Genomic DNA, 26558 nt, shown 5'->3' on the forward strand with positions numbered 1-26558 from the left:
ACCCAATCCCAAAAATGACCACCCACCAACACTACTCCAACTTGTCATCTCGTCACACTCGTTAAATTGAGTGAGTGAGTTAGGTTTGACGCTGCTTTTAACATTAGTCCAGTTATATCGCAGTGTGTCAGCTCAATGTGGGAGGAGAGCCCGAAGTGATGCAGGTCCAAGACGTTTACCACTTTGGTGAAACCTATGAGTATGGGTATGGTGCTGACAAACCTAGAAACATAATGGGGTGAACCGGGGTACGAACCCACAATCATAGGTTCCCTGGCATGCCGAAGGGACGCAACTCTGCACAGCGAACCACACATTTAAAGCCAGGGTCTCCAACTAAGATAATAATTGTCCATCTGTGGAGTTTTAATTCTGAGAGACATCTTGAATTTTTTTTAACTCAAATGATTTTGGCACAGACTGAGAGAGGAGTGAGTGAGTGGGTGGGTTTGGTTTAACGCCGCTTTTAACATTATTCGAGTTATATCGCGGCATGTCAGCTTAATGTGGGAGGAAAGCCCTAAGTGATGCAGGTCTCAGACGTTTACCACTTTGGTGAAAGACCACGAGCACGGGTATGGTGCTGACAAACCTAGAAACATAATCGGGGCAAACCGGGATTCGAAACCACAATCATAGGTTTCTGGCGTTCCCAAGGGACGCAATTCTGCACAGCGAATCGCACCCGTGGCACCTTGCCCCCGACTGAGAGAAGAGGTATACAGGTGACCACATCACTGTATATGATGAACTGGCAAAACCACACATTCAGTGAGCCAATATAAATTTTGGAAAATATTTTGTTATCACAGTGTGGCATGGGCTGCTGACAAACAATCTGGGATTTGAACATGATCATTGGATTCTGGCACAAACACGGGACACAACTCTGCACAGCACATTGCTGCCCCAAAAACAACCCAACCATGCCCTATCATACAGTGAGTTGGGTTTTAATTGTTTGTTTGTTTGTTTGTTTATTTGTTGTTTAACGCTGCACTCAGCAATATTCCAGCTATATGACAACGGTCTGTAAATAATCGAGTCCGGACCAGACAATCCAGCGATTGATATCATGAGCATCAATCCAAGTAATTGGGATATGATACCATGCATCAACTGTCAGCAAGCCTGACCACCCGATCCCGTTTTGGCAACAGCCATACAGACAGGTGATCTAGGCATGGAGTGACACACATGTACTATAGACACTGAAACCAAACTCGGATCTTCATGAGTGTAACGCCGCTTTTAACAGTATTCCAGTCCTATCACGGCATGTCAGCCTAATGCAGGAGGAAAGCCCAAAGTGATGCAGGTCTCAGACGTTTACCACTTCGGTGAAACCCACGAGCACGGGTATGGTGCTGACAAACCTAGAAACATAATTGGGGCGAACCAGGATTCGAACCCACAATCATAGGTTTCAGGTGTGCCGAAGGGACGCGACTCTGCACAGCGAATTGCGGCACCTTAGACGACTGGGCCACCCGTGTCCCCGTATGGTGATGAGAAACCTTGAAACATAATCGTGGCAAACCAAGATTCAAAACCACAAGCATAGCTTTCCGGTGTGCAAAGAACAGAAATTTGCTTCGACTTAAGACAACTGGGCCACAGGTTCCCCTTATACAGTGTGTCACTGATTTTGTCTTAATGACTCTGAACAGTACTTCAGCAACAAAATGTCACGTTAGCTAAAAATATTATCGGTCACGATGTTCACAATTTTCATGAAACCTGCACGGGACACACAATGGATCTGGGTAAAGGTGAGACTTGAACCTAGAACCAGCGGATCCAGGCATGACAAGGGATGCAACTCTGCACAGCACATTGCAACACCTTAGTGCCCTAGTTTACATACAGGCAATGTATTGAGGGAATTCTTAAAGTTTTCAATTGGGTATCAATTATTTCAGTAAAACTAAACTATATCCTGAGATATCACATGTAATCGAACATCGGACAGAAGCTTGTTACATGGTAGGAATTTTAATTGACATGATGAAAGAAATATGTCTAATATATGATGTATAGAGATAAAACCTGCATAAAAATATTGTAGATAAAACCAAAAATATGTATAATATCAGGAATAGTCAGAAACATCACTAGTACAATTTCTAAAATTGTATACACTGTCAGAATCTTCAATAAGCCAAAATGAACATGAAAAGCTGAAAAAAACTGACAAACAATTCTATCTAAAATACATTCCTTGAACCTTGTCTGAATATAGCCCCTTCAACAAAAGACTTATGTATCAGTAATCTTACCGATCATTTACTAAGTTCTTTCCAAAAAATATTTACTGAGCAGTTTTCCCAAAGCAGTTTTTTTTTAAATTACATGGTTTACAGAAAACAAAAACTTGAAATGTGAAACATATATAAAATAAAATAAAATCTTTTTCAGACTTCAGCAATCTCAAAAGTAGGTTGAAAAGATAACTCCTTTGATTAAATGTTTTGGATGACATAAAAAAAACCTTGTTTGTAAATTTTATTTATATTTACATTTCAAACAGCTTCTGATGGAGTTGAAGTCAAAATCCATAAACAAAGTAACTCATAACGAGCGAGTGAGTGAGTCTGGTTTAATGCCGCTTTTAACAGTATTCCAGTTATATCGCGGCATGTCAGCATAATGTGGGAGGAAAGCCCGAAGTGATGCAGGTCTCAGGCGTTTACCACTTTGGTGAAACCCACGAAAACAGGTATGGTGCTGACAAACCTAGAAACATAATCAGGGTGAACCGGGATTCGAACCCACGATCTTAGGTTTCTGATGAGTCCAAGGGACGCAACTCTGCACAGCTAACTGCGGCGCCTTAGACGACTGGGCCACCATGCTCGTCTTACAATGAGAGGCCAAAGCAACCAGTACTCACTCTGTACACACATCAGAAGCGTTTAACAATGATAAAAGCTATCATCAGATAAAACAAAACATATGAGTGCATGAACATCTGCTATGTACACAACAACATCCGATACCAGTCCACGCTACTCTTACACGCCTAACCTAACATCTTGCTGTGACCCTGCGACCCTTGACCTGTCACATGACCCGACCACTATGTCCTCTTCTTAATGTCTACAAGAAATAAATGATAATCGCAAGTTATTGTGGGGAACATTCGACAGAAACAAACTTGAATTAATATAATTCTGAATATGAGTATCTAAATAACAAAGAGATTCACTTACCAGATCATAAGTATAATGTTTCAGTGGTGAAATAAAAAGGAATACCGAACGCAAATACGTATCAATTTTCAAACCATGTTAGTAATTTGGGGATCAACTAAGGAGTATCTACCGTGGTTTATGTAACTATCACCCGATGTAGTGACGGTATAATTTTCAGTTGTATCAGTGTAGTGTTGTGGATGGGATTCAAACCAGGACCTTGTGTGATGACCAAACATACTAACCACAGGGCCATACCAAGACAATCTCACAACAGAGGCAACTCCCACAGGTGATAGAGTAACTGATAGAACCAGTCGGAATCAACGGAAATAGCAGGTGGAGTGAGAGATTGGTGATAGAGAAGTGGGTGGTGGGTAGGAAACATACAGACAATGCAACGGGAATCAATGTTTCTCGATTCAACTGACCATGAATGCAACACGCCAGGGGGAGTGAGATGTGTTTAAGGACACCATCAATATTTCAGTTTCACAGCTTAATGTTGGAGGAAGAGAGCTGACTACGGCCAATTTTGGAATCTGCAACCCAATAATATTCGGATTCTGGCCAAAAAAGGGAAGTAACTCTGATCAGCATATTGCAATGCTTTAGATGATGAGGTCATCTGTGTCTGGTGGTCAGAAGTGTCTTCATGCATGATCTTTCAGTTGACTTACACTTAGTTGGAGTTTGAAGCGATTATATTTTAGCTGATGAGGTAAGGAATCTCAAAATGATGTAAGTTTAAGTCGTTTTCCATTTAGATAAACACCATCATATTCATGGTGTTCACAGACCAAGAAACAAGCAGGAGAAATCTGGATTTTGACCCTAGGACAAGCAGATCCTGGCATGGCTAAGGCAGACAACTCTCACAGGAGATGAATGGGTTTGTGATGTTGGTGATTTTAAGAGTGCTTCCGGGGAAACAGATTTCACACTCTTAAGATCTGATACCCTAGGACAGATACCTGACATCACTGTCACTTCATGAAACACCAGGAGCCTACAGCAGGGAACTTGAGTCTGTTTGATACACCTAATACAGTAATACACCTCTCTTATGTAGGTTAATCTTTCAAGGACATCACTGCTCAAGTTATGCTTCCTATTGTCAGTTACTTAAGGTCACGGTGACCCATGAAAGATGAAGGCATAATGCAACTACAAGGGTCCCGATGCCTGGGTCTAAAAACCATCTGTCCAACAACCACACAGTACTATGTTAAGCAAAGTATTCTTTATCTAAAAGTCTGTTTAGCATTTAGGCCACACATATATATTTTTCGTTCAGGGGACTACCGCCCTGCTGAAAACCACAGCAATTTTGAATGAATGAATGAATGAATGAATGAATGACATAGCTATTTATATTTATTACGAGCAGCCTTGGGTGGAAAAGCTGGAATAAATGCTTGAAACACCAAATTTAATAAGTGTCGCCTTATAAACAGATTAGAATGTTTGAGAACTTTGCATGCGTACATCAATTTGGCACCATCATGTTTGCATCATGTCATCAGAGAGAGTAATCTTTGCTTGGAATACAGAATTTCCTTCAAAGAATCATTCAATGATGAAGGCAGGTCTAAAACTATATATTTCTGATAGTTTGATTTTCAAAATCAAATATTTTTCTGACAAAAATTACTGAACCGACAACTGATAAAATAATTGCTGTCATTATTTGTCACGGAGTGTAACTGATTGATAACACACCACACATGACAAGTCTTGTCATTCTGGGAACAGCATTCAAATAACTTTGTATGCTAAAAACGAATGTCTTTTTAAAATCAATACCTGTGAATGATACAGGATATTGGAGTCTTCTCAGACCTCACTTTGTGAAAACAACATTGGAAGACATGACAATCATCACGAGACTCATCCTCGATTATCCAGGGAATTACATATCTATGTTACAATAAGTACCCTGGACCCATTCACTTCTACAGCTTTTGTTTAGGAAGTGACTTCACCATCTCCAGTTCTCCCATCACTAACCTAGCGAAAGGCTTCTGCATAGACTCAAAACATTCAAAATGGTAGCCATGGACAACTTACACCTCAAGGAGAATATTTAGCTGGAAAGAGGTTTTCCTGAGTATTAAGGGACTGACCATTCTTTTTTGAAAGGAAAAAAAAAAGTATGGAGAAAGTTCTTGAAAAATAATAATTATGCCAAACACTGTTGAAAAAGAAGAAATTGTCAGGCATATACCTTGTTGCATGATGTTTTTTAAAAAAAATGAATAATTTAGACTTATAGTTTTAAATAAAGAAATTGGTTTTGCAGCTTTAGCCGAAAAAATATAAAGTGTCCAAACGAAACCCCAGTACTCCCTCACTGAATATCGGTGGAGGAATGTTGTTATGCTATCAGGCTCTCCCAGTTATTTTAGAGATGCTACAAGATGAGTCGGTTTGTTTGTTGTTTAACATAGCACTCAGGAATAGTCCAGCTATATGACAGCGGCCTTCAAACATTTGAGTCTGGACCAGTAGACAATTCAGATATTGATATTGTGAGCAATGATCTATGGCATATATATGAGGTTCGAGTGAGTGTGAGTGAGTTGGGTTTAACTCCGCTTTTAACAGTATTCCAGTTATATTGCGGCGTGTCAGCTTAATGTGGGAGGAATGCCCCAAGTGATGCAGGTCTCAGACGTTTACCACGAGCTCGGGTATGGTGCTGACAAACCTAGAAACATAATCGGGGCGAACTGGGATTCGCACCCACAATCATGAGGTGCGATGTAACTCTATCAACCCAGTCACAGAGCCTGACTAGTGACCACCAATCAATTTAGATGCCTTTTACAACAGCATAGATCCCTGGGGACCAAGTCTAGTCCGGAGTCCGAACGGGGCTACAGGATGTGGTGAGAACTAAATGGGAAATTGCATCTTATCTACATCATCCATGAACAGTACAATTAGACAAACATTATCCGTGACATCATTCCCAGCAGATGGACGATGGGTCTGGGTTTTTTAGCATCACTGAATGGAGATGAATCGCGCTGGATATCTAAGATGAGGCGATGGGGTCTGGGTTTTTTATCATCACTGTAGGAGATGAATCGCGCTGGATATCTAGGATGAGGCGATGGGTCTGGGTTTTTTATCATCACTGTAGGAGATGTATTGCGCTGGATATCTAGGATGAGGCGATGGGTCTGAGTTTTTTATCATCACTGTAGGAGATGAATTGCGCTGGATATCTAGGATGAGGAGATGGGTCTGGGTTTTTTATCATCACTGAATGGAGATGTATTGCGCTGGATATCTAGGATGAGGCCATAGGTCTGGCATATTTATTTATCATCACACAATGGAGATATATCACACTGGATATCTAGGATGAGGCCATAGGTCTGGCGTATTTATTTATCATCACACAATGGAGATATATCACGCTGGATATCTAGGATGAGGCGATGGGTCTGGCATATTTATTTATCATCACACAATGGAGATATATCACGCTGGATATCTAGGATGAGGCGATGGGTCTGGCATATTTATTTATCATCACACAATGGAGATATATCACGCTGGATATCTAGGATGAGGCCATAGGTCTGGCGTATTTATTTATCATCACACAAAGGAGATATATCACGCTGGATATCTAGGATGAGGCGATAGGTCTGGCATATTTATTTATCATCACACAATGGAGATATATCACGCTGGATATCTAGGATGAGGCGATAGGTCTGGCATATTTATTTATCATCACACAATGGAGATATATCACACTGGATATCTAGGATGAGGCGATGGGTCTGGCATATTTATTTATCATCACACAATGGAGATATATCACGCTGGATATCTAGGATGAGGCGATAGGTCTGGCGTATTTATTTATCGTCACACAATGGAGATATATCACGCTGGATATCTAGGATGCCCAAAGCACAGGGTTGGATACTTCTCAGAAAGGTATCATGCAGGGAAACAAATATAAGGTTCAATAAAGACTTCACACAGCTGTCGTTCTATGAAGAATCAAATCTTTATTAAGCATTCCCCAGACATACAAATCATTCTCTTCATATCCTTCCGAGATTAGTTTATTCATGTATTCTGACTTCACACTGGATGTACAAATGAGAGAGGTTATTCACACATACTGACTTCACACTGGAAGTGACATAAGTTCCCAACCGAGTAAATCTCTGAAGGCTTCCATGTTTGCATAAACCACTGACCGATGACACAATAACATCTTGTGCCACGATAATCATAACCTTAAGCTCGTGTCATGACTATCATAATCATGACAGTCACGCTTATCTTGTTCTTCCGAAGTTCTGTTTAACTCATTACGTAAGACAATTGTTTCAAACAAACTACTTGGTCTTCAACTGTTGTGTTAATCGCCATGGCTTCACCATGGACTCACCAATCAGGTCTAATTTGGGATTTGGAACCAAAAAGAAGTTGATCCCCCAGAGGGGCCAAACTCTGTGGCCCCTTCCTCAAGTCACAAAACTATGAAACAGATAGTCCACATCGAGCAACTAGCTTCGTGGCATGATCACATCGATTACAATGTCCACCATTGGCAAGACTGTTTAAGTAGTGAGTATTTAAAATGCATATCAAAACATTTAGACACAAGTTGAATACTCAAACAAGTCTTTGATAAAAACAAGTTGGATTTCATTACTGTAATGCTTTGATTTATGATTTTTTTTTTTTTTGTTTAACGCCACACTCAGCAATATTCTAGCTATATGACGGCGGTCTGTAAATAATCAAGTCTGGACCAGACAATCCAGTGATTGACATCATGAGCATATATATCCACGCAAATTGGGATGCAATGACATGCATCAACCAAGTCATCAAGCCTGACCACCTGATCCTATAACTCGTCTCTTACGACAATCATAGTCGGCTTTTACGGCAAGCATGGGTTGCTGAAATGATGACACAAGAGAAGACGAAATGTCACAAACATTATTCATAGTTGATTCTCAGACCTGACAAACAAATTACTACCATGATCATAAAATGACCAAGGTCATCTTTCAAAGCATAAACTTACAACAGCACTTACAGTACAATATTAGGCATTTATTTACAATTCCAAACAAAGAACCCGAGGCGGCAGGCACATCGGCTCAAAAGCATATTTTGTTCGTTATTTTCCTAAAATTGTGTTTTTTAATATTGCCATTAATGCAATATAACGAAACCAAGCATAAAAGCCTCTTCCTGTTTATTGTTCCTGTTGTCAGTGAGATACAAGCCACCTCTAGTGGGCTATGATTAATCAGTGAGTGAGTGAGTGAGTTTGGTTTAACGCCGCTTTTAGCAATATTCCAGCAATATCACAGCGGGGGACACCAGAAATGGGCTGCACATTGTACCTATGTCGGGATATGATTCGTCAGAACTATAATAGCATGAAATAGGAAATTATAAAAAAACATCCATATTCTTGACTTTAGCTTCAGACTTGGGGACGAATATCAGCCTATGAGCAAGTCTAGATAAATCCCTGAATAATTCAATTGATGCCTTTTCACTGGACGTCATAAATATCACTGAAGGATCCATTCTTGCATAAACCCAGGACAGCTTCGTCACCATCATGTGAGAGGAAAGCCCAAAGTGACGCAGGTCATAGACGTTTACCACTTCGGTGAAACCAAATCTTGAGTAAGGTGCTGACTAGCCAAGGATCATAATCAAGGCAAACTGGGATTCAAACAATCCTGGTGCTTGCATGTGCTGTGCCACCTTACTCCACCAGTGGGTGAGTGGGTAAGGTGCCAGTCACCTTCAGCTACACAGCACCAACATCCAATCTCCAATGTAACTGGTTGGTAGCTTAGCAGGGAAGCAATACATGGTATGGTTTAACATGTTTAGTGAGTGAGTGAATGTAGTTTTATGCCGCTTTTAACAAAAATTCCAACAATATCATGGCATTGGGACAACAGAAATGGCCTTCACACATTGTGGGGACTCGAATCTAGGTCTTCAGAGTTACGAGCGAACGCTTTAACCACAAGCCTACCACTCCATCTCTATCATGTTTAAGGGGCAGTACTATTGTCACAGTGAGAAGCACCAACTTCGGTCTGTACACAACAAGGGGTAGAGATTGTACTTTAAATTTGTTCAGTTGTATTTTCTAATTTTCAGACATAAAGAACTTACAATTATTTTTTTAAGTGATTGAAATGGTTGTGTAGCTGCTAATTGGGCTTGATTAATCTGTAAATGATCCAGAGTTATAAATTGGCACTAGTCCTATAGCCCATGCCAAACTGCCCAATAGTTGAGGTATCATAAGGACTAGTAGAGATTCATTTTTAAGGGTTTCGCTATTTGCTATCATTATAGGGACTTGTGGAATAAAACTGTTAGTTTCTACCACTGCAAACAAGAAATAAAAATGGGGGGCCTTACACTCATTTCTGGTCAGTGGATCAGCGTTCTATAGATAACCCATGCAGGGGCTTGTTGCTCAAGCTTTAACATACATCCAGTAACGAACATCTCTCGATACAAACATGGAAGCCTTGTAATGTGTAACAGATTAATGGCTGAACACCCTGTCCAGCTGCATAGAGTGTCTCAACCCAAGCCGGTGTGTTTCAATCTCACTGAAATCAGATCTTTTCACTCCGATTCAGTCCTTCCCTGCGTGAAGATCAGACAACATCCTTAGGTCGTGTCGGTGAACCCTCAGCGAACTTGGACCACCAAGCTAATGAATGAGTCGGTCCTTTAGCCAGTCAGATATCAGCTTCTTAAAATGATTCAGACATTTTAGTTTTAACAAACCAATACAGATCACATATTCCTTCCATGGTACCCACATTACAAGGTTTAGATGTCATAAACACAATATGATTACACACCCTTTATTATTTACATTTGGAACTACTTGCCTAAGTTCATTTACAAGATGAACTGCTCTGAATGCTTCGCTCATCCACTGATAGTCTGATTTAGAATTTTACCGGCTTTAAATCCTTTGGAGGTGTCAGATCTTCACGCAGAGAGGTATCAGAATAAAAGATCTCATCTTAATGAGATTGGTGTCAATTCAGCCTGTCATATCATATCGCAATAAATATACACAATATATACATGGGTAATCTGGGATCACAGGTGGCGGTACGTCGCACACATACACACAAAGTTATCACACTCTCACGCTCTACACAAACATAAACAGTAACAGTGGACAGGTTTGGATAAATCAAACAAGTTAATACGAAACAAATGTCAGTGTTTTCTCAAATTTCAATGTGTCTGTATAATTTGATATTGCTTGTAATTGTAAGTTTTTCAACAAGTCACTGTTGTAATAATCATAGAGATCGTCAGGTTGAACAGGAAAGTTAATGTTCAAATGTCAGATCTTAACATTTCTCTCAACAAAACATAATACCAAACAAAATAAAATTATCATTTAGTAAACAAAACTAAAAATTGTGGAGCAAGCAGTACAAATAATGAATGTCTGGGGTGAAGAAGTGTCACCACCGATCGGAAATGTTCAAAAACAAGAAATCGGGAAAATACAAAAATATTTTGAAATCTATTTTGAGGGCAATATTTAAGTTTGTATTTATCATGAGATTATGCAGTTTAATGAAAGTGATATGTAAGAAACAAGCAGTATAGATAATGTATATCATGTATATTTCAGTGTGGATTTCAATCAGTTGTCAGGAAAGTAGAAGATGGTGACATGCCTAATAAAAACTATTCATATAAGATTAAAACAGCAGCCGGACTGTATTATATACACATCTAGTCTTGTTCCTATCGGCAAAAATGACAATGTGTAAAGCAGTATTCAAATTCATGCTAGCCCACTAGCCTGAGGCTCCTAAATTGTGCTGAGGACAAGTAAAAATCCAATGATGGTCGTCTTCATTGACTAGTAGTATTTGAAGGTTATAATTCTGAACCAGTTCTCAATGCTTCAATTTTGCTACAAACTGGAACTGAATAAGACTGACAGAAAATGAAAACATATTCAACATTTTGTCTTGTTCAAGCAGGACTAGCTACAAGGGCTGAGTACTTGTGAAATAGGGCTTACACAAGTCTTCGGGACTAGTCCTAAAACCCACAGATTTCTAAGGCTGGAAAGGACAGGCAGCTAGGACTAGGATTAAATAAATGAAATTTTGCATCCATCTGTTTTGTAATTCAACAGTCTGTCAATTGGTCCCGCTTCGTTGTACTTGTCATTCAGTGTGCAAAATAAATAGGAACTGATTAAAAACATAACATTATTTTTATCTAAAAAATAAAGACTGCCACACTAGTAAGTCCTTGCTTAAAAATCTGTACTCAGAAAAAAATCCCATATTCACTGTGTTAAACAGTCCATGAGATGCACAAAATCTTCATCAAAATACTGATCACATTAAATACAATAATTAACACATCAATAAATTACTTCACATATTGCATATTGACCTAAGACTACCTAATTAGTTCATTTGTAGATGGGGGGGCCTATTTCGGGCTCCAGGAAAAGCTAGCTTTTTGAAAGCACTATTTTTAGTAGCAATGGCGGGGGACTTTGACCTTTTAGGGAGACTTGACGTGTCCATGGCCTCCTGGTGTCGATCATGGTGGAGGCCGTTGGCCTGGCCGATTTGACCGATAGCAAAGCCCTCCACAATATGCTGATGTGATGGACTGAAAGAGAAAGGAGTGAGTGTGTGAGTGAGTGAGCAAGGCTCAACTTTCAGTTTGCAAGTACGTGAAGGTTTTTTGTCAGTCTTGGTCAACTATAGGGTTAACAACTGATCAATCTATCTGTGCATTGCAGTTGTCAGTGGCTTGATGACAAGTTAAAATATCAACAGTTAGGGCTGGCTAAAAAGATTGATAATCAGAATTATCGTTGATGGGAAGAAATACTAATGACTATCAATATGAAAATTCTTATCAATAATTTCTTACATAAACACTATAGTGATGAGTGTAAAGTGTAAATTTACCAAAACAGACTTGTTACTGTCAATCATGTCAACTGCCAAAGACGGAAAGCCACTGTTTTTGTTATAACTTAAATGTCCACAAAGTATTCCCTGCATAAACGTGTCACCACTCACCAATGATGTGAAATACAATGACTCCTTTTAGCCCATTTGCTCAAACTTACTTCTCCGCTATTTATCGATATTTTGCTAACGATTATCGATCCCTATGATCTACATTGATAGCCAGACCTATCAATAGTTAATATCAATGCTAACAACATTGTAAATAGAATGAAATGACATGATACAATGAAAGACCTCTGCAATACAATGAGCGGGATGTGTTGGAAGCTGCTTTTAGCAATATTTCACTGATGTCACAGCAGACACCTTGACATGGGAGGAAAGCCCATAGTGATGCAGGGGGAAGAGATTTAACATAACAACTTTGATGAAACCTACAAGCATGGGTATGGTACGGACAAACCCATGATCACAATCGGGTTGAATCTGGAATATTGTCAAGATCAAAGGTTTCTCGAACAGCCAAGGGAAGCAATTCTGCGCAGCGTATTTCAGCACCTCAGCCGCCTGGGCCACCCATGGCCTGCCAGCAATAAAGCTATGGAATCTAACTGTAAACATGGCAAGAATCAACAGAATTTCCTGAAAATAAAGAACAGCAATAATACCTGACGGCTCCTCGGAGAGTAGACGCCATCACCTTGCGTGGAGATCTCGGTTCCTTCTCCGATATCCATGGCTTGTTCATCTCGTAGAGAACTGATGGTGCTACGTACGTGAAGCCCTGAAAGACACAGCTACAATGTCAAACTACATCAATAGGCTCATATGAAGTCACTACAAACATTTTTTAACCTCGAATCAAAGCGAAATGTTATTTCCATGCACTAAGCCAAGCTGACTTATTATACTTATCATGCTTCTATGAATATCGCCAATGTTTCGTTCACCAACAAAGATTTATGAGGTACTCTATTTGCTGATCCACACGGACTCCCGTCACATGAATTACCTGTCCATGCTCAATTTTACCCATAAAAAACTGGTAATTGCCGGAAAACTGGAACACTGAAATTGCCTTCCAACAGATACAACACACATCTTGATACTAAGCTCCCTACGGTCAAATAGCCTTGCATCAGATACAACACACATCTTGATACTAAGCTCCCTATGCTCAAATAGCCATGCAGATACAACATACATCTTGATACTAAGCTCCCTACGCTCAAATAGCCTTGCATCAGATACAACACACATCTTGATACTAAGCTCCCTACGCTCAAATAGCCTTGCATCAGATACAACACACATCTTGATACTAAGCTCCCTATGCTCAAATAGCCTTGCATCAGATACAACACACATCTTGATACTAAGCTCCCTATGCTCAAATAGCCATGCAGATACAACATACATCTTGATACTAAGCTCCCTACACTGAAATAGCCTTGCAACAGATACAACACACATCTTGATACTAAGTTCCCTAGGCTGAAATAGCCTTGCATCAGATACAACACACATCTTGATACTAAGCTCCCTAGGCTGAAATAGCCTTGCATCAGATACAACACACATCTTGATACTAAGCTCCCTACACTGAAATAGCCTTGCATCAGATACAACACACATCTTGATACTAAGCTCCCTATGCTAATATAGCCTTGCATCAGATTCCACACACATCTTGATACTAAGCTCCCTACGCTAAAATAGCCTTGCATCAGATACAACACACATCTTGATACTAAGCTCCCTACACTGAAATAGTCTTGCATCAGATACAACACACATCTTGATACTAAGCTCCCTATGCTCAAATAGCCTTGCAACAGATACAACACACATCTTGATACTAAGCTCCCTACGCTGAAATAGCCTTGCATCAGATACAACACACATCTTGATACTAAGCTCCCTACACGTTACTGCTGGTATGCACTGCAGACTACATGTTACTATTTACAGATTAAAATAAAGGAGCTGTTTGGTGCTTGATATTTCTGCAGTACTTGATTCCACACCACCTGTGAACACCCCAAAACCTCGATTTTTCACGTAAGACTTCAACCCTGTTCAATCTGAATTTCAAATGCTGCCATAAAAACAAAAGCTTGAGAGTGTATACAGTCAGACATTATTAATAATTTTCACATTGGGGTTATGATAAGGGCGACTTGAATGTCATGCTGCAGACTCCCCAGGGAGCTGAGAATGAAAATGAAGAGCTCACTAATGAGGGTATTAATAATGTAGCGCTTAGAACATATCCCCATGTGTTGTGGAAATAAAGTGCTGCATAAATGACCCATTTTTTTAGTAGTAGTAGTACTAGTTGTGAGAGAGTATGGTTTTACGCCACTTTTAGCAATATTCCAGCAATGTCACGGCACGGGACACCAGAAATGAGCTTCACACATTGTACCCATATGGGGAATCGAACCCGGGTGTTTGGCATGACGAGTAAATGCTTTAACCACGAGGCTACCCCACCGCCCAAGTAGTAGTAGTAGTAGAAGTACTAGTACTAGTAGTAGCAGTAGCACTAGTAGTAGCAGCAATAGTAGTAGTAGTAGTACTAGTAGTAGCAGCAGTAGTAGTAGTACTAGTACTAGTAGTAGCAGCAGTAGTAGTACTAGTAGTAGCAGTAGCAGCAGTAGTAGTACTAGTAGTAGCAGTAGTAGTAGTACTAGTAGTAGCAGTAGCAGCAGTGGTAGTAGTACTAGTAGTAGCAGTAGCAGCAGTAGTAGTACTAGTAGTAGCAGTAGCAGCAGTAGTAGTAGTAGTGCTAGTAGTAGCAGCAGTAGTAGTACTAGTAGTAGCAGTAGCAGCAGTAGTAGTAGTAGTAGTAGTAGCAGTAGTAGTACTAGTAGTAGCAGTAGTAGTAGTACTAGTAGTAGCAGTAGTACTAGTAGTAGTAGCAGCAGTAGTAGTAGTAGCAGTAGCAGCAGTAGTAGTACTAGTAGTAGCAGTAGCAGCAGTAGTAGTAGTACTAGTAGTAGCAGTAGCAGCAGTAGTAGTACTAGTAGTAGCAGTAGTAGTAGTACTAGTAGTAGCAGTAGCAGCAGTGGTAGTAGTACTAGTAGTAGCAGTAGCAGCAGTAGTAGTAGTAGTACTAGTAGTAGCAGTAGCAGCAGTAGTAGTAGTAGTACTAGTAGTAGCAGCAGTAGTAGTACTAGTACTAGTAGTAGCAGCAGTAGTAGTACTAGTAGTAGCAGTAGCAGCAGTAGTAGTAGTAGTAGCAGTAGTAGTACTAGTAGTAGCAGTAGTAGTAGTACTAGTAGTAGCAGTAGTACTAGTAGTAGTAGCAGCAGTAGTAGTAGTAGCAGTAGCAGCAGTAGTAGTACTAGTAGTAGCAGTAGCAGCAGTAGTAGTAGTACTAGTAGTAGCAGCAGTAATAGCACTAGTAGTAGCAGCAGTAATAGTACTAGTAGTAGCAGCAGTAGTAGTAGTAGTAGTAATGGTAGCAGTAGTAGTAGTACTAGTAGTAGCAGTAGCAGCAGTGGTAGTAGTACTAGTAGTAGCAGTAGTAGTAGTACTAGTAGTAGCAGTAGTAGTAGTAGTAGTAGTAGCAGTAGTAGTAGTACTAGTAGTAGCAGTAGCAGCAGTAGTAGTAGTACTAGTAGTAGCAGTAGTAGTAGTACTAGTAGTAGCAGTAGTAGTAGTACTAGTAGTAGCAGTAGCAGCAGTGGTAGTAGTACTAGTAGTAGCAGCAGTAGTAGTAGTAGTACTAGTAGTAGCAGCAGTAGTAGTACTAGTAGTAGCAGTAGCAGCAGTAGTAGTAGTAGTTGTAGTAGCAGTAGTAGTAGTACTAGTAGTAGCAGTAGTAGTAGTACTAGTAGTAGCAGTAGCAGCAGTGGTAGTAGTACTAGTAGTAGCAGCAGTAGTAGTAGTACTAGTAGTAGCAGTAGCAGCAGTAGTAGTAGTACTAGTAGTAGTAGCAGTAGTAGTAGTACTAGTAGTAGCAGCAGTGGTAGTAGTACTAGTAGTAGCAGCAGTAGTAGTAGTACTAGTAGTAGCAGCAGTAGTAGTACTAGTAGTAGCAGTAGCAGCAGTAGTAGTAGTAGTAGTAGCAGCAGTGGTAGTAGTACTAGTAGTAGCAGTAGTAGTAGTACTAGTAGTAGCAGTAGTAGTAGTACTAGTGGTAGCAGCAGTAGTAGTAGTACTAGTACTAGCAGTAGCAGCAGTAGTAGTACTAGTAGTAGCAGTAGCAGCAGTAGTAGTAGTACTAGTAGTAGTAGCAGTAGTAGTAGTACTAGTAGTAGCAGTAGCAGCAGTAGTAGTAGTACTAGTAGTAGCAGTAGTAGTAGTACTAGTAGTAGCAGTAGCAGTAGTACTAGTAGTAGTAGTAGCAGTACTAGTAGCAGCAGTAGTAGTAGTACTAGTAGTAGCAGTAGCAGTAGTAGTAGTACTAGTAGTAGCAGTAGTACTAGTAGTAGCAGTAGCAGCAGTAGTAGTAGTAGTACTAGTAGTAGCAGCAGTAGTAGTAGTACTAGTACTAGCAGTAGCAGCAGTAGTAGTACTAGTAGTAGCAGTAGCAGCAGTAGTAGTAGTACTAGGAGTAGTAGTACTAGTAGTAGCAGTAGCAGCAGTAGTAGTAGTACTAGTAGTAGCAGTAGTAGTAGTACTAGTAGTAGCAGTAGCACTAGTAGTAGTAGTAGCAGTACTAGTAGTAGCAGTAGCAGCAGTAGTAATAGTACTAGTAGTAGCAGTAGCAGCAGTAGTAGTAGTACTAGTAGTAGCAGTAGTACTAGTAGTAGCAGTAGCAGCAGTAGTAGTAGTACTAGTAGTAGCAGTAGTAGTACTAGTAGTAGCAGTAGCAGCAGTAGTAGTAGTACCAAATGAACCAATGCATTTCAATTAAACATATCAAAATTGGCCAATACAGCATTACGACATGCAACAAAGGGAGTACTGTTTACAATTACCTGCATGATACATCTAACCAAACAGAATCAGTACTTACAAGAAAGACTTGGTTGGCACTCTCGCTGAGCACCGAGTCGTCGGGGGAATCCACGGGTGTCTGCTTGGTGAACTTTGTGTCGAACTGACTCACATCCTCGTCCCCCGTCTGGAGGCACAGAAAGGGTCACATTCAGGTTGACATTTCCAGTTTTGTATGACAAACACAAACCATTTCACCATACTATTGAGTGAGTGAGTATTGTTTAATGCCTCTTTTAGCAATATTCCACCAATATCACAGCGGGGGACACCAGAAATGGGCATCACACATTGTACCCATGTCCGTTATCAAACCCGGGTCCTCTGCGTGAAAAGCGAACGCTTTAACCACTATGCTACCCGACCCCCCCGAGGGGAAAACATGAAACAATACAGGTCAAAGATGTTTACCTGTTGTGAAATCCACACACAGGAATATGGTGCTGACAAACCAAGAAACATAATCAGGGCAAACTTGGACAATACTTTTAATATTATGTTATCTGTGGATAACGATTCACGAAACACATGATGAAGATTGCCAGCACAGGGATGGTGGAGTAGTGTCACTAGTTATCTGGAGAACGTCACTCACCACGTTGGGTTTAAACGGCGGCTCAAACCTCCTCGCCAGCAGCTCTGACCAGTCGATGTGGCGAAAAAAGGCATGGGACTGAAAACAGATTCAGGAAAGCTTTACAAAACACAGGGTTTTACACAAATATGACAAACACTGGGCTCCCCTAGCAACATGTCCAGCTGACTTCGCTATGTGTTACACTTGCAGAGGCAGAAAGGCACACGTTCAAAGCAGTGTTGGAAATTTAACATGAAAGTCAGTGAGTCCTTGTTAGAAACCCTCATGCTGAAAGAATATACCACAGCTTGATACCACAGCTTGATACCACAGCTTGATATGATCCCGAATTTCAAACACTGCAAAGTCTTTACATGTTCATCTTCCTGAGGCCAGGGAGTTAACTGACTGCAAAAGTCCAGTTTCCACCCTTGCCAATCTACACTGGCATTTCTGGGCTTGAATGTAGCGCCACCAGTGGCTATTATGAGTTATGTTCCTTCTATGTCCCACCTGTTGACACATCAGATTCCACCTCTCATATAACCTGCATTTGCTTCAAACAAAATGGCAGCACCCATTGTGATTGTGAGGACAATCTGATCGATAATCAAGATCTAAATTGTAATAAAGCGGGTCTTACTTTGCAAAGTGCATCAAATCATGTGAGCACCTTGATTAAAAACATGAAAAGATTTGGAAAATGTTGACTCTAAGTTGACAGTGCACATGCTTAGCAAATCCTGCATAAGGCCAAAATCTGCAGGGCAGTTTACGAACCTGATGTAGATATTGTCATGCTATTTTGATTGGACTGTACATAGACTTGTTAGTCCAACCAAAATATAACTCCATAATTCCAGCCTAGTTCGGCAAGGGTGGAAACTGGACTTATAGTCAGTTAACTCCCTTGCCTCGGGGAAAAGTTAAATGTTGGGTGATATACAGTTGTTTATTTATCAACGTACCTTGATTGGGTTCGCATCGTCAGCCCCTCCTCCCAGTCTCTCCGACGGAGACTTCCTGAGTAACTGGCAGAAAAAACAACAACCATCAATTAAAACACATTGGACAAAATGGATAATATATTTTAACATTATAGAAATTTTTTAGCTTACAGGGAGATAACTGAAACAACTACAGGCTAACAGGGAGATAACAATAAGAGTACAACAGGCTAAGTGGTAGATGACCAATGGCTAACTGGGAGATGACCACTGGGTAACTGGGAGATGACCACTGGGTAACTGAGAAATGACCAATGGCTAACTGGGAGATAACAATAAGAGTACAACAGGCTAAGTGGTAGATGACCACTGGCTAACTGGGAGATGACTGAGAGATGACCACTGGCTAACTGGAAGATGACTGAGAGATGACAAATGGCTAACTGGGAGATGACCACTGGCTAACTAGGAGATGACCAATGGCTAACTGGGAGATGACTGAGAGATGACCAATGGCTAACTAGGAGACGACCAACGCCTAACTGGAGGTAATGATGAGATACCACTGGCAAAATGGAAGATAAATGACTTAACTACTGGGAGATGACTACCAGCAAACAGGGAGATAGCTACTGGCTAACTGCGAGATAACAATGACATTATCACAGGCTAACTGCAAGATAACAATGACATTATCACAGGCTAACTGCAAGATAACGATGACATTATCGCAGGCTAACTGCAAGATAACGATGACATTATCCCAGGCTAACTGCAAGATAACGATGACATTATCACAGCCAACTGCAAGATAATGATGACATTAACACAGGCTAACTACGAGATAATGATGACATTATCACAGGCTAACTGCAAGATAATGATGACATTATCACAGGCTAACTGCAAGATAATGATGACATTATCACAGGCTAACTGCAAAACAACGATGACATTATCACAGGCTAACTGCAAGATAATGATGACATTATCACAGGCTAACTGCAAGATAATGATGACATTATCACAGCCAACTGCAAGATAACGATGAAACTATCACACACTAACTGCGAGATTACGATGACATTATCACAGGCTAACTGCAAGATAACGATGAAACTATCCCACACTAATTGCAAGATCACGATGACAAAATCACAGGCTAACTGCAAGATAATGATGACACTATCACAGGCTAACTGTGAGATAATGATGACATTATCACAGGCTAACTGCGAGATAACGATGACACTATCAAAAGCTAACTGCAAGATAATGATGACATTATGACAGGCTTACTGCAAGATAACAATGAAACTATCCCACGCTTACTGCGAGATTACAATGACATTATCACAGGCTAACTGCAAGATAATGATGACATTATTACAGGCTAACTGCAAGACAACGATGACAATATCACACGCTAACTGCGAGATTACGATGACATTATCACAGACTAACTGCAAGATAATGATGACATTATCACAGGCTAACTGCAAGATAACGATGACACTATCACAGGCTAACTGCAAGATAACGATGACACTATCACAGGCTAACTGCAAGATAACGATGACATTATCACAGGCTAACTACAAGATAACGATGACATTATCACAGGCTAACTGCAAGATAATGATGACATTATCACAGGCTAACTGCAAGATAACGATGACATTATCGCAGGCTAACTGCAAGATAATGATGACATTATCACAGGCTAACTGCAAGATAACGATGACATTATCACAGGCTAACTGCAAGATAACGATGAAACTATCCCACACTAACTACAAGATAACGATGACATTATCACAGGCTAACTGCAAGATAACGATGACATTATCACAGGCTAACTACAAGATAACGATGACCTTATCACAGGCTAACTACAAGATAATGATGACATTATCACAGGCTAACTGCAAGATAACGATGACATTATCACAGGCTAACTGCAAGATAATGATGACATTATCACAGGCTAACTGCGAGATAACGATGACATTATCACAGGCTAACTACAAGATAATGATGACATTATCACAGGCTAACTACAAGATAATGATGACATTATCACAGACTAACTGCAATAAAACGATGACACTTCAAACGCTAACTACAAGATAACGATGACATTATCACAGGCTAACTACAAGATAATGATGACACTATCACAGGCTAACTACAAGATAACGATGACATTATCACAGGCTAACTACAAGATAATGATGACATTATCACAGACTAACTGCAAGATAATGATGACATTATCACAGGCTAACTGCAAGATAACGATGACATTATCACAGGCTAACTGCAAGATAACGATGAAACTATCCCACACTAACTACAAGATAACGATGACATTATCACAGGCTAACTGCAAGATAACGATGACATTATCACAGGCTAACTACAAGATAACGATGACATTATCACAGGCTAACTACAAGATAATGATGACATTATCACAGGCTAACTGCAAGATAACGATGACATTATCACAGGCTAACTGCAAGATAATGATGACATTATCACAGGCTAACTGCGAGATAACGATGACATTATCACAGGCTAACTACAAGATAATGATGACATTATCACAGGCTAACTACAAGATAATGATGACATTATCACAGACTAACTGCAATAAAACGATGACACTTCAAACGCTAACTACAAGATAACGATGACATTATCACAGGCTAACTACAAGATAATGATGACATTATCACAGGCTAACTGCAAGATAACGATGACACTATCACAGGCTAACTGCGAGATAATGATGACATTATCACAAGCTAACTACAACATCAATCTGTGTGTTTGTGCATCATGTTGTGTTGCATCTTGACATGCTTACCCTCTTGATGAGACCCCGAGCCTCATTAGTGAGATATGGAGGCAAACTCAGCTTGGCTTTCAGGATCTGGAAACAGAAACACAATCTGTCACACATGTCAGCAGCAAGTGGAAGGGAGTTATCTCCTCCTGATCAATGATCAAAAGCTCGATGTCTGCATACAGCACACACGGTGTGCCGGTTCTCAAAAGCTGAGACTAAAGCCATGGAGTGAAACCAGCCTCAGATTTTCTACTGGGTGTTTTATGTTTGGTCCTGAACAATGTTTAAGTCAATCTATTGTTCTATGAGGACTGATCACTCATCTGTTTTAGTTTTCATTTTCACTGCTGGAGTGGGGCTACTTACTTTGTCAATAGTCTTTTTCCGATTCTCGGCTGTGAATGGAGGCTGAAATACAAGGTTATCTATAAGGAAGGAATTCTATTGTGTGTAGCAAAAACAATTTTCACAAGAGTGAGTGAGTGAGTATCTACTATTGTCAACTATTTTCCCCTTTAACAAGATTCCAGCATCTACTACTTTCCCCTGTTACAAGTTTTCAGTATCTACTTTTTTCCCCTGTTACAAGTTTCCAGCATCTACTATTTTCCCCTGTAACAAGTTTTCAGCATCTACTTTTTTCCCCTGTAACAAGTTTTCAGCATCTACTTTTTTCCCCTGTAACAAGCTTCCAGCATCTACCATTTTTCCCTGTTACAAAATTTCAGCATCTACTATTTTCCCCGTGTTACAAGTTTCCAGCATCTACTATTTTTCCCTGTTACAAGTTTTCAGCATCTACTTTTGCCCCCTGTTACAAGTTTTCAGCATCTACTATTTTCCCCTGTAACAAGTTTTCAGTATCTACTATTTTTCCCCCTGTTACAAGATATAAGTGTCTACTATTGTCACACTATTTTACCCTATAACAAGTTATCAATATCTACCACTTTCCCCTGTAACAAGCGGACTCACCGCTCCGGTCAGCATGTCGTACATGAGGGCTCCAAGGCTCCACCAGTCCACTGCCTTGCCATGGCCACTGCGGGTCAGAATCTCCGGGGCCCTGCAAGGTCAACACGTCACCCTCACTCATGGTTCCCATACAAATACTAAACAGTTTTTAATATTTGTTTGTTTGTTGTTTAACGCCGCACACCGCAATATTGCAGGTATTAGACGGCGGTCTGTAATCAAGTCTGGACCAGACAAACCAGTGATTAATATTATGAGCATCGATCCACTCAACTAGACAATCCAGTGATTGACATCATGAGCACAGATCCACACAATTGGGATACAATGACATGCATCAACCAATTCAGCGCGCCTTACCACCCGATCCCGTTACTCGCCTCTTTAATTGTGCATAGTGTTGGACCAACACGAGCATGTTCAAAGTGCATCATCACAGTGTGACCTCAGTTAACAGATCAATGCATTCAAAGTGCATTCTCAACTTCCTGGGGACTATACAACTTTTTTAAATTCTGTGTTTGTAGAGACTGAATGCCTCATTATGAGACAGAGTGTGGGTTTTATAACACTTCCAATATTCCAGCCATTTCACAGCATGGGACACAATGGTAATAACACAGTTAGCCAGTGTACCCTTGTTCATGTTGGTGGGAATCAAACCTGTACCTCGACATGATGAGCAACCACATGAGCCACCAGGCTACCCCAACTGTCCCTTAAAAGTCAATACTCACATGTACTGCATAGTCACACAGAACCACCCACAGTATTAATACTAGAACTGTCGATTCTTAGAAAACTATCCGCAGTATTGGTACAAGTACTCACATGTACTCAATGGTCCCACAGAAGGTGTGAGTCACGGTCCCATCGTTGATGGACTCTTTGCACAGGCCGAAGTCTGTCAGCTTCACGTGGCCTGAAACAAACATCATATACTTATCCATACTTATCTACATTTATTTTTACTTATCATAAGGACACGCCCACCAAAAATTTTACAAACGTGGAATATATATGACAATTTAACATGCCTTTTTCCTTCTTGCCTTGGGAAACAAATGTATGGGATTAGTGAGCAAAATCCTCAGTGCCTCAATGAATCTGATGCTCTTTGCAGCCTTAGAGTGAGTGAGTTGGGTTTAACGCCGCTTTTAAGAGTATTCCAGTTATATCACGATGTGTCAGCTTAATGTGGGAGGAAAGCCAAAAGGGATGCAGGTCTCAGATGTTTACCACTTCGGTGAAACCCACGAGCACGGGTATGGTGCTGACAAACCTAGAAACATAATTGGGGCGAACCGAGATTCGAACCCACAATTATAGGTTTCTGGTGTGCCCAAGGGACGCAACTCTGCACAGCGAATAGTGGCGCCTTAGACGACTGGGCCACCCGTGCCCCCTGCTGCCTTAGAGAACAGGGCAGGGTACAATTTCATTCCGTTTAACCACCTGCACCAGGTGCAACCAAGTGAATTAATCAGATTGCACCACCAAAATATTGGCTGCACCTTTTTATCATCAATTGAAACACTGTATTTTTAGTTATTTTGAATATTAAATAAATTCAAAGAGAAAATAAACTTGAAAATGTACTTGAGTATATTATTTTGAAAAAATATGTATCTGGCTTTTAACACCTTGTCATCCAGTAAACAACCTTAAACAGAAGTTTCAAAGTGGCTGTTTGTTGTGATTGTAACCGCATGAGTGACTGTTCTAGTGGTAATCAGGCAATTGAGAAGAATTAGTTCGCAAGTTCGCTGCATTCAGACCTATGCATTTCATTATTTTTATGAACTTTTCATGACTTCATTTTTCCACTTTTATCAAATTTGACTGCTGCCGTGCATTTGTGGTTGGAAATGTTACCTGCACAGGGTGTATCCTGACAATAAAAGTTACCTACACTATCAATGTTTAACCTGCACTGGTGCAGCTTATAGCAAAATCGATCCATGACCGGGGACTATGCAATTACATATGGATCAAATGCCATGTTGCCTGTGACCTGGGGACCCTGTGCCAGACTTACCCTGGGAGTCGAGGAGAATGTTCTCGGGTTTCAGATCTCGGTATATGATTCCCTGGGAGTGGAGATGCTCAATGGCAAGGGTGATCTCGGCAAGGTAGAAGCTGAAAGTACAATCCACACATCAGCAACAATCGCCTCCTTCACATATGGTCAGCATTTTTATATCAAACGAGGAACCATACCTGCTGCAATTTCTTAACAACGAAAAACATTAATTTTCCTCCTTCCAGATTCTCCCATTAAACCTAAGTCACCATGCAGTGTCCTACATTCTCACCAAGCCATGCCCCAGACTTACATGGCCATGCCCTAGACTCACAGGGACGTGCCCTAGACTCACCAAGTCGTGCCCTAGACTCACCAAGCCATGCCCTAGACTCACAAGGCCGTGCCCTAGACTCACCAAGCTGTGCCCTAGACTCACCAAGCCGCGCCCTAGACTCACCAAGCCGTGCCCTAGACTCACCAAGCTGTGCCCTAGACTTACCATGCCACGCCCTAGACTCACCAAACTGTGCCCTAGACTCACCAAGCTGCGCTCTAGACTCACCAAGCTGTGTCCTAGACAAACCAAGCTGCGCCCTAGACTCACCAAGCTGCGCCCTAGACTCACCAAGCTGCGCCCTAGACTCACCAAGTCATGCCCTAGACTCACCAAGCTGCGCTCTAGACTCACCAAGCTGTGCCCTAGACTCACCAAGCTGCGCTCTAGACTCACCAAGCTGTGCCCTAGACTCACCAAGCTGCGCCCTAGACTCACCAAGCCGTGCCCTAGACTCACCAAGCCGTGCCCTAGACTCACCAAGCTGTGCCCTAGACTCACCAAGCTGTGTCCTAGACTCACCAAGCTGTGCCCTAGACTCACCAAGCTGCGCTCCAGACTCACCAAGCTGTGTCCTAGACTCATCAAGCCACGCCCTAGACTCACCAAGCCGTGCCCTGGACTCACCAAGCAGTGCCCTAGACTCACCAAGCCACGCCCTAGACTCACCAAGCTGCGCTCTAGACTCACCAAGCTGTGTCCTCCATGAAGATGCCCTCGCGCTCCAGCTGCATGAAGAGTTCCCCGCCAGGCAGGTACTCCAGGATCAGGTACAGCTTGCCACCTGTCTGGAAGGCGTAGATCAGATCTACAATGAATGGATGCTGAAACAGAAGCACACAAGTCACATCACGTGGGTGAACAAGTCAGCTGTATTCTACACCTTGTACCATACCAGTCACATCACATGGGTGAACAAGTAAGTTGTATTCTACACTGTGTACCATACCAGTCACATCACATGGGTGAACAAGTCAGTTGTATTCTACACCGTGTACCACACCAGTCACATCACATGGGTGAACAAGTCAGTTGTATTCTACAACATGTACCACACCAGTCACATCACATGGGTGAACAAGTCAGTTGTATTCTACACCGTGTACCACACCAGTCACATCACATGGGTGAACAAGTCAGTTGTATTCTACACCGTGTACCACACCAGTCACATCACATGGGTGAACAAGTCAGTTGTATTCTACACCGTGTACCACACCAGTCACATCACATGGGTGAACAAGTCAGTTGTATTCTACACCGTGTACCACACCAGTCACATCACATGGGTGAACAAGTCAGTTGTATTCTACACCGTGTACCACACCAGTCACATCACATAGGTGAACAAGTCAGTTGTATTCTACACCGTGTACCACACCAGTCACATCACATGGGTGAACAAGTCAGTTGTATTCTATACCGTGTACCACACCAGTCACATCACATGGGTGAACAAGTCAGTTGTATTCTACACAGTGTACCACACCAGTCACATCACATGGGTGAACAAGTCAGTTGTATTCTACACCGTGTACCACACCAGTCACATCACATGTGTGAACAAGTCAGTTGTATTCTACACCGTGTACCACACCAGTCACATCACATGGGTGAACAAGTCAGTTGTATTCTACACCGTGTACCACACCAGTCACATCACATGGGTGAACAAGTCAGTTGTATT

The 26558-nt window shown here is 41.1% G+C and overlaps 1 protein-coding gene across 2 annotated transcripts in view; it reads right to left on the bottom strand.

Moving 5' to 3' along the window:
• Positions 1-699: 699 nt before the first annotated feature.
• LOC139456106 (ribosomal protein S6 kinase beta-1-like) overlaps positions 700-26558 on the bottom strand; it is a 41111-nt gene continuing 15252 nt past the window's right edge. Inside the window, exons 6-17 of one of the 2 annotated variants that reach the window (XM_071237637.1) lie at positions 25562-25695; positions 24550-24650; positions 23343-23433; positions 22512-22602; positions 21903-21944; positions 21555-21620; positions 18704-18766; positions 17754-17831; positions 17178-17285; positions 12877-12992; positions 11784-11897; positions 700-3099 (exon numbers count right to left, since the gene is read on the bottom strand). In XM_071237637.1, coding sequence (XP_071093738.1) covers positions 3093-3099; positions 11784-11897; positions 12877-12992; positions 17178-17285; positions 17754-17831; positions 18704-18766; positions 21555-21620; positions 21903-21944; positions 22512-22602; positions 23343-23433; positions 24550-24650; positions 25562-25695 — 1011 coding nt within the window. In that variant the 3' untranslated portion in view covers positions 700-3092. The other variant, XM_071237636.1, reaches the window with a different exon arrangement.

Source organism: Haliotis cracherodii, unplaced genomic scaffold (assembly GCF_022045235.1).
Source record: "Haliotis cracherodii isolate W230 unplaced genomic scaffold, xgHalCrac1.p SCAF_11, whole genome shotgun sequence".
Classification (NCBI taxonomy): domain Eukaryota; kingdom Metazoa; phylum Mollusca; class Gastropoda; order Lepetellida; family Haliotidae; genus Haliotis; species Haliotis cracherodii.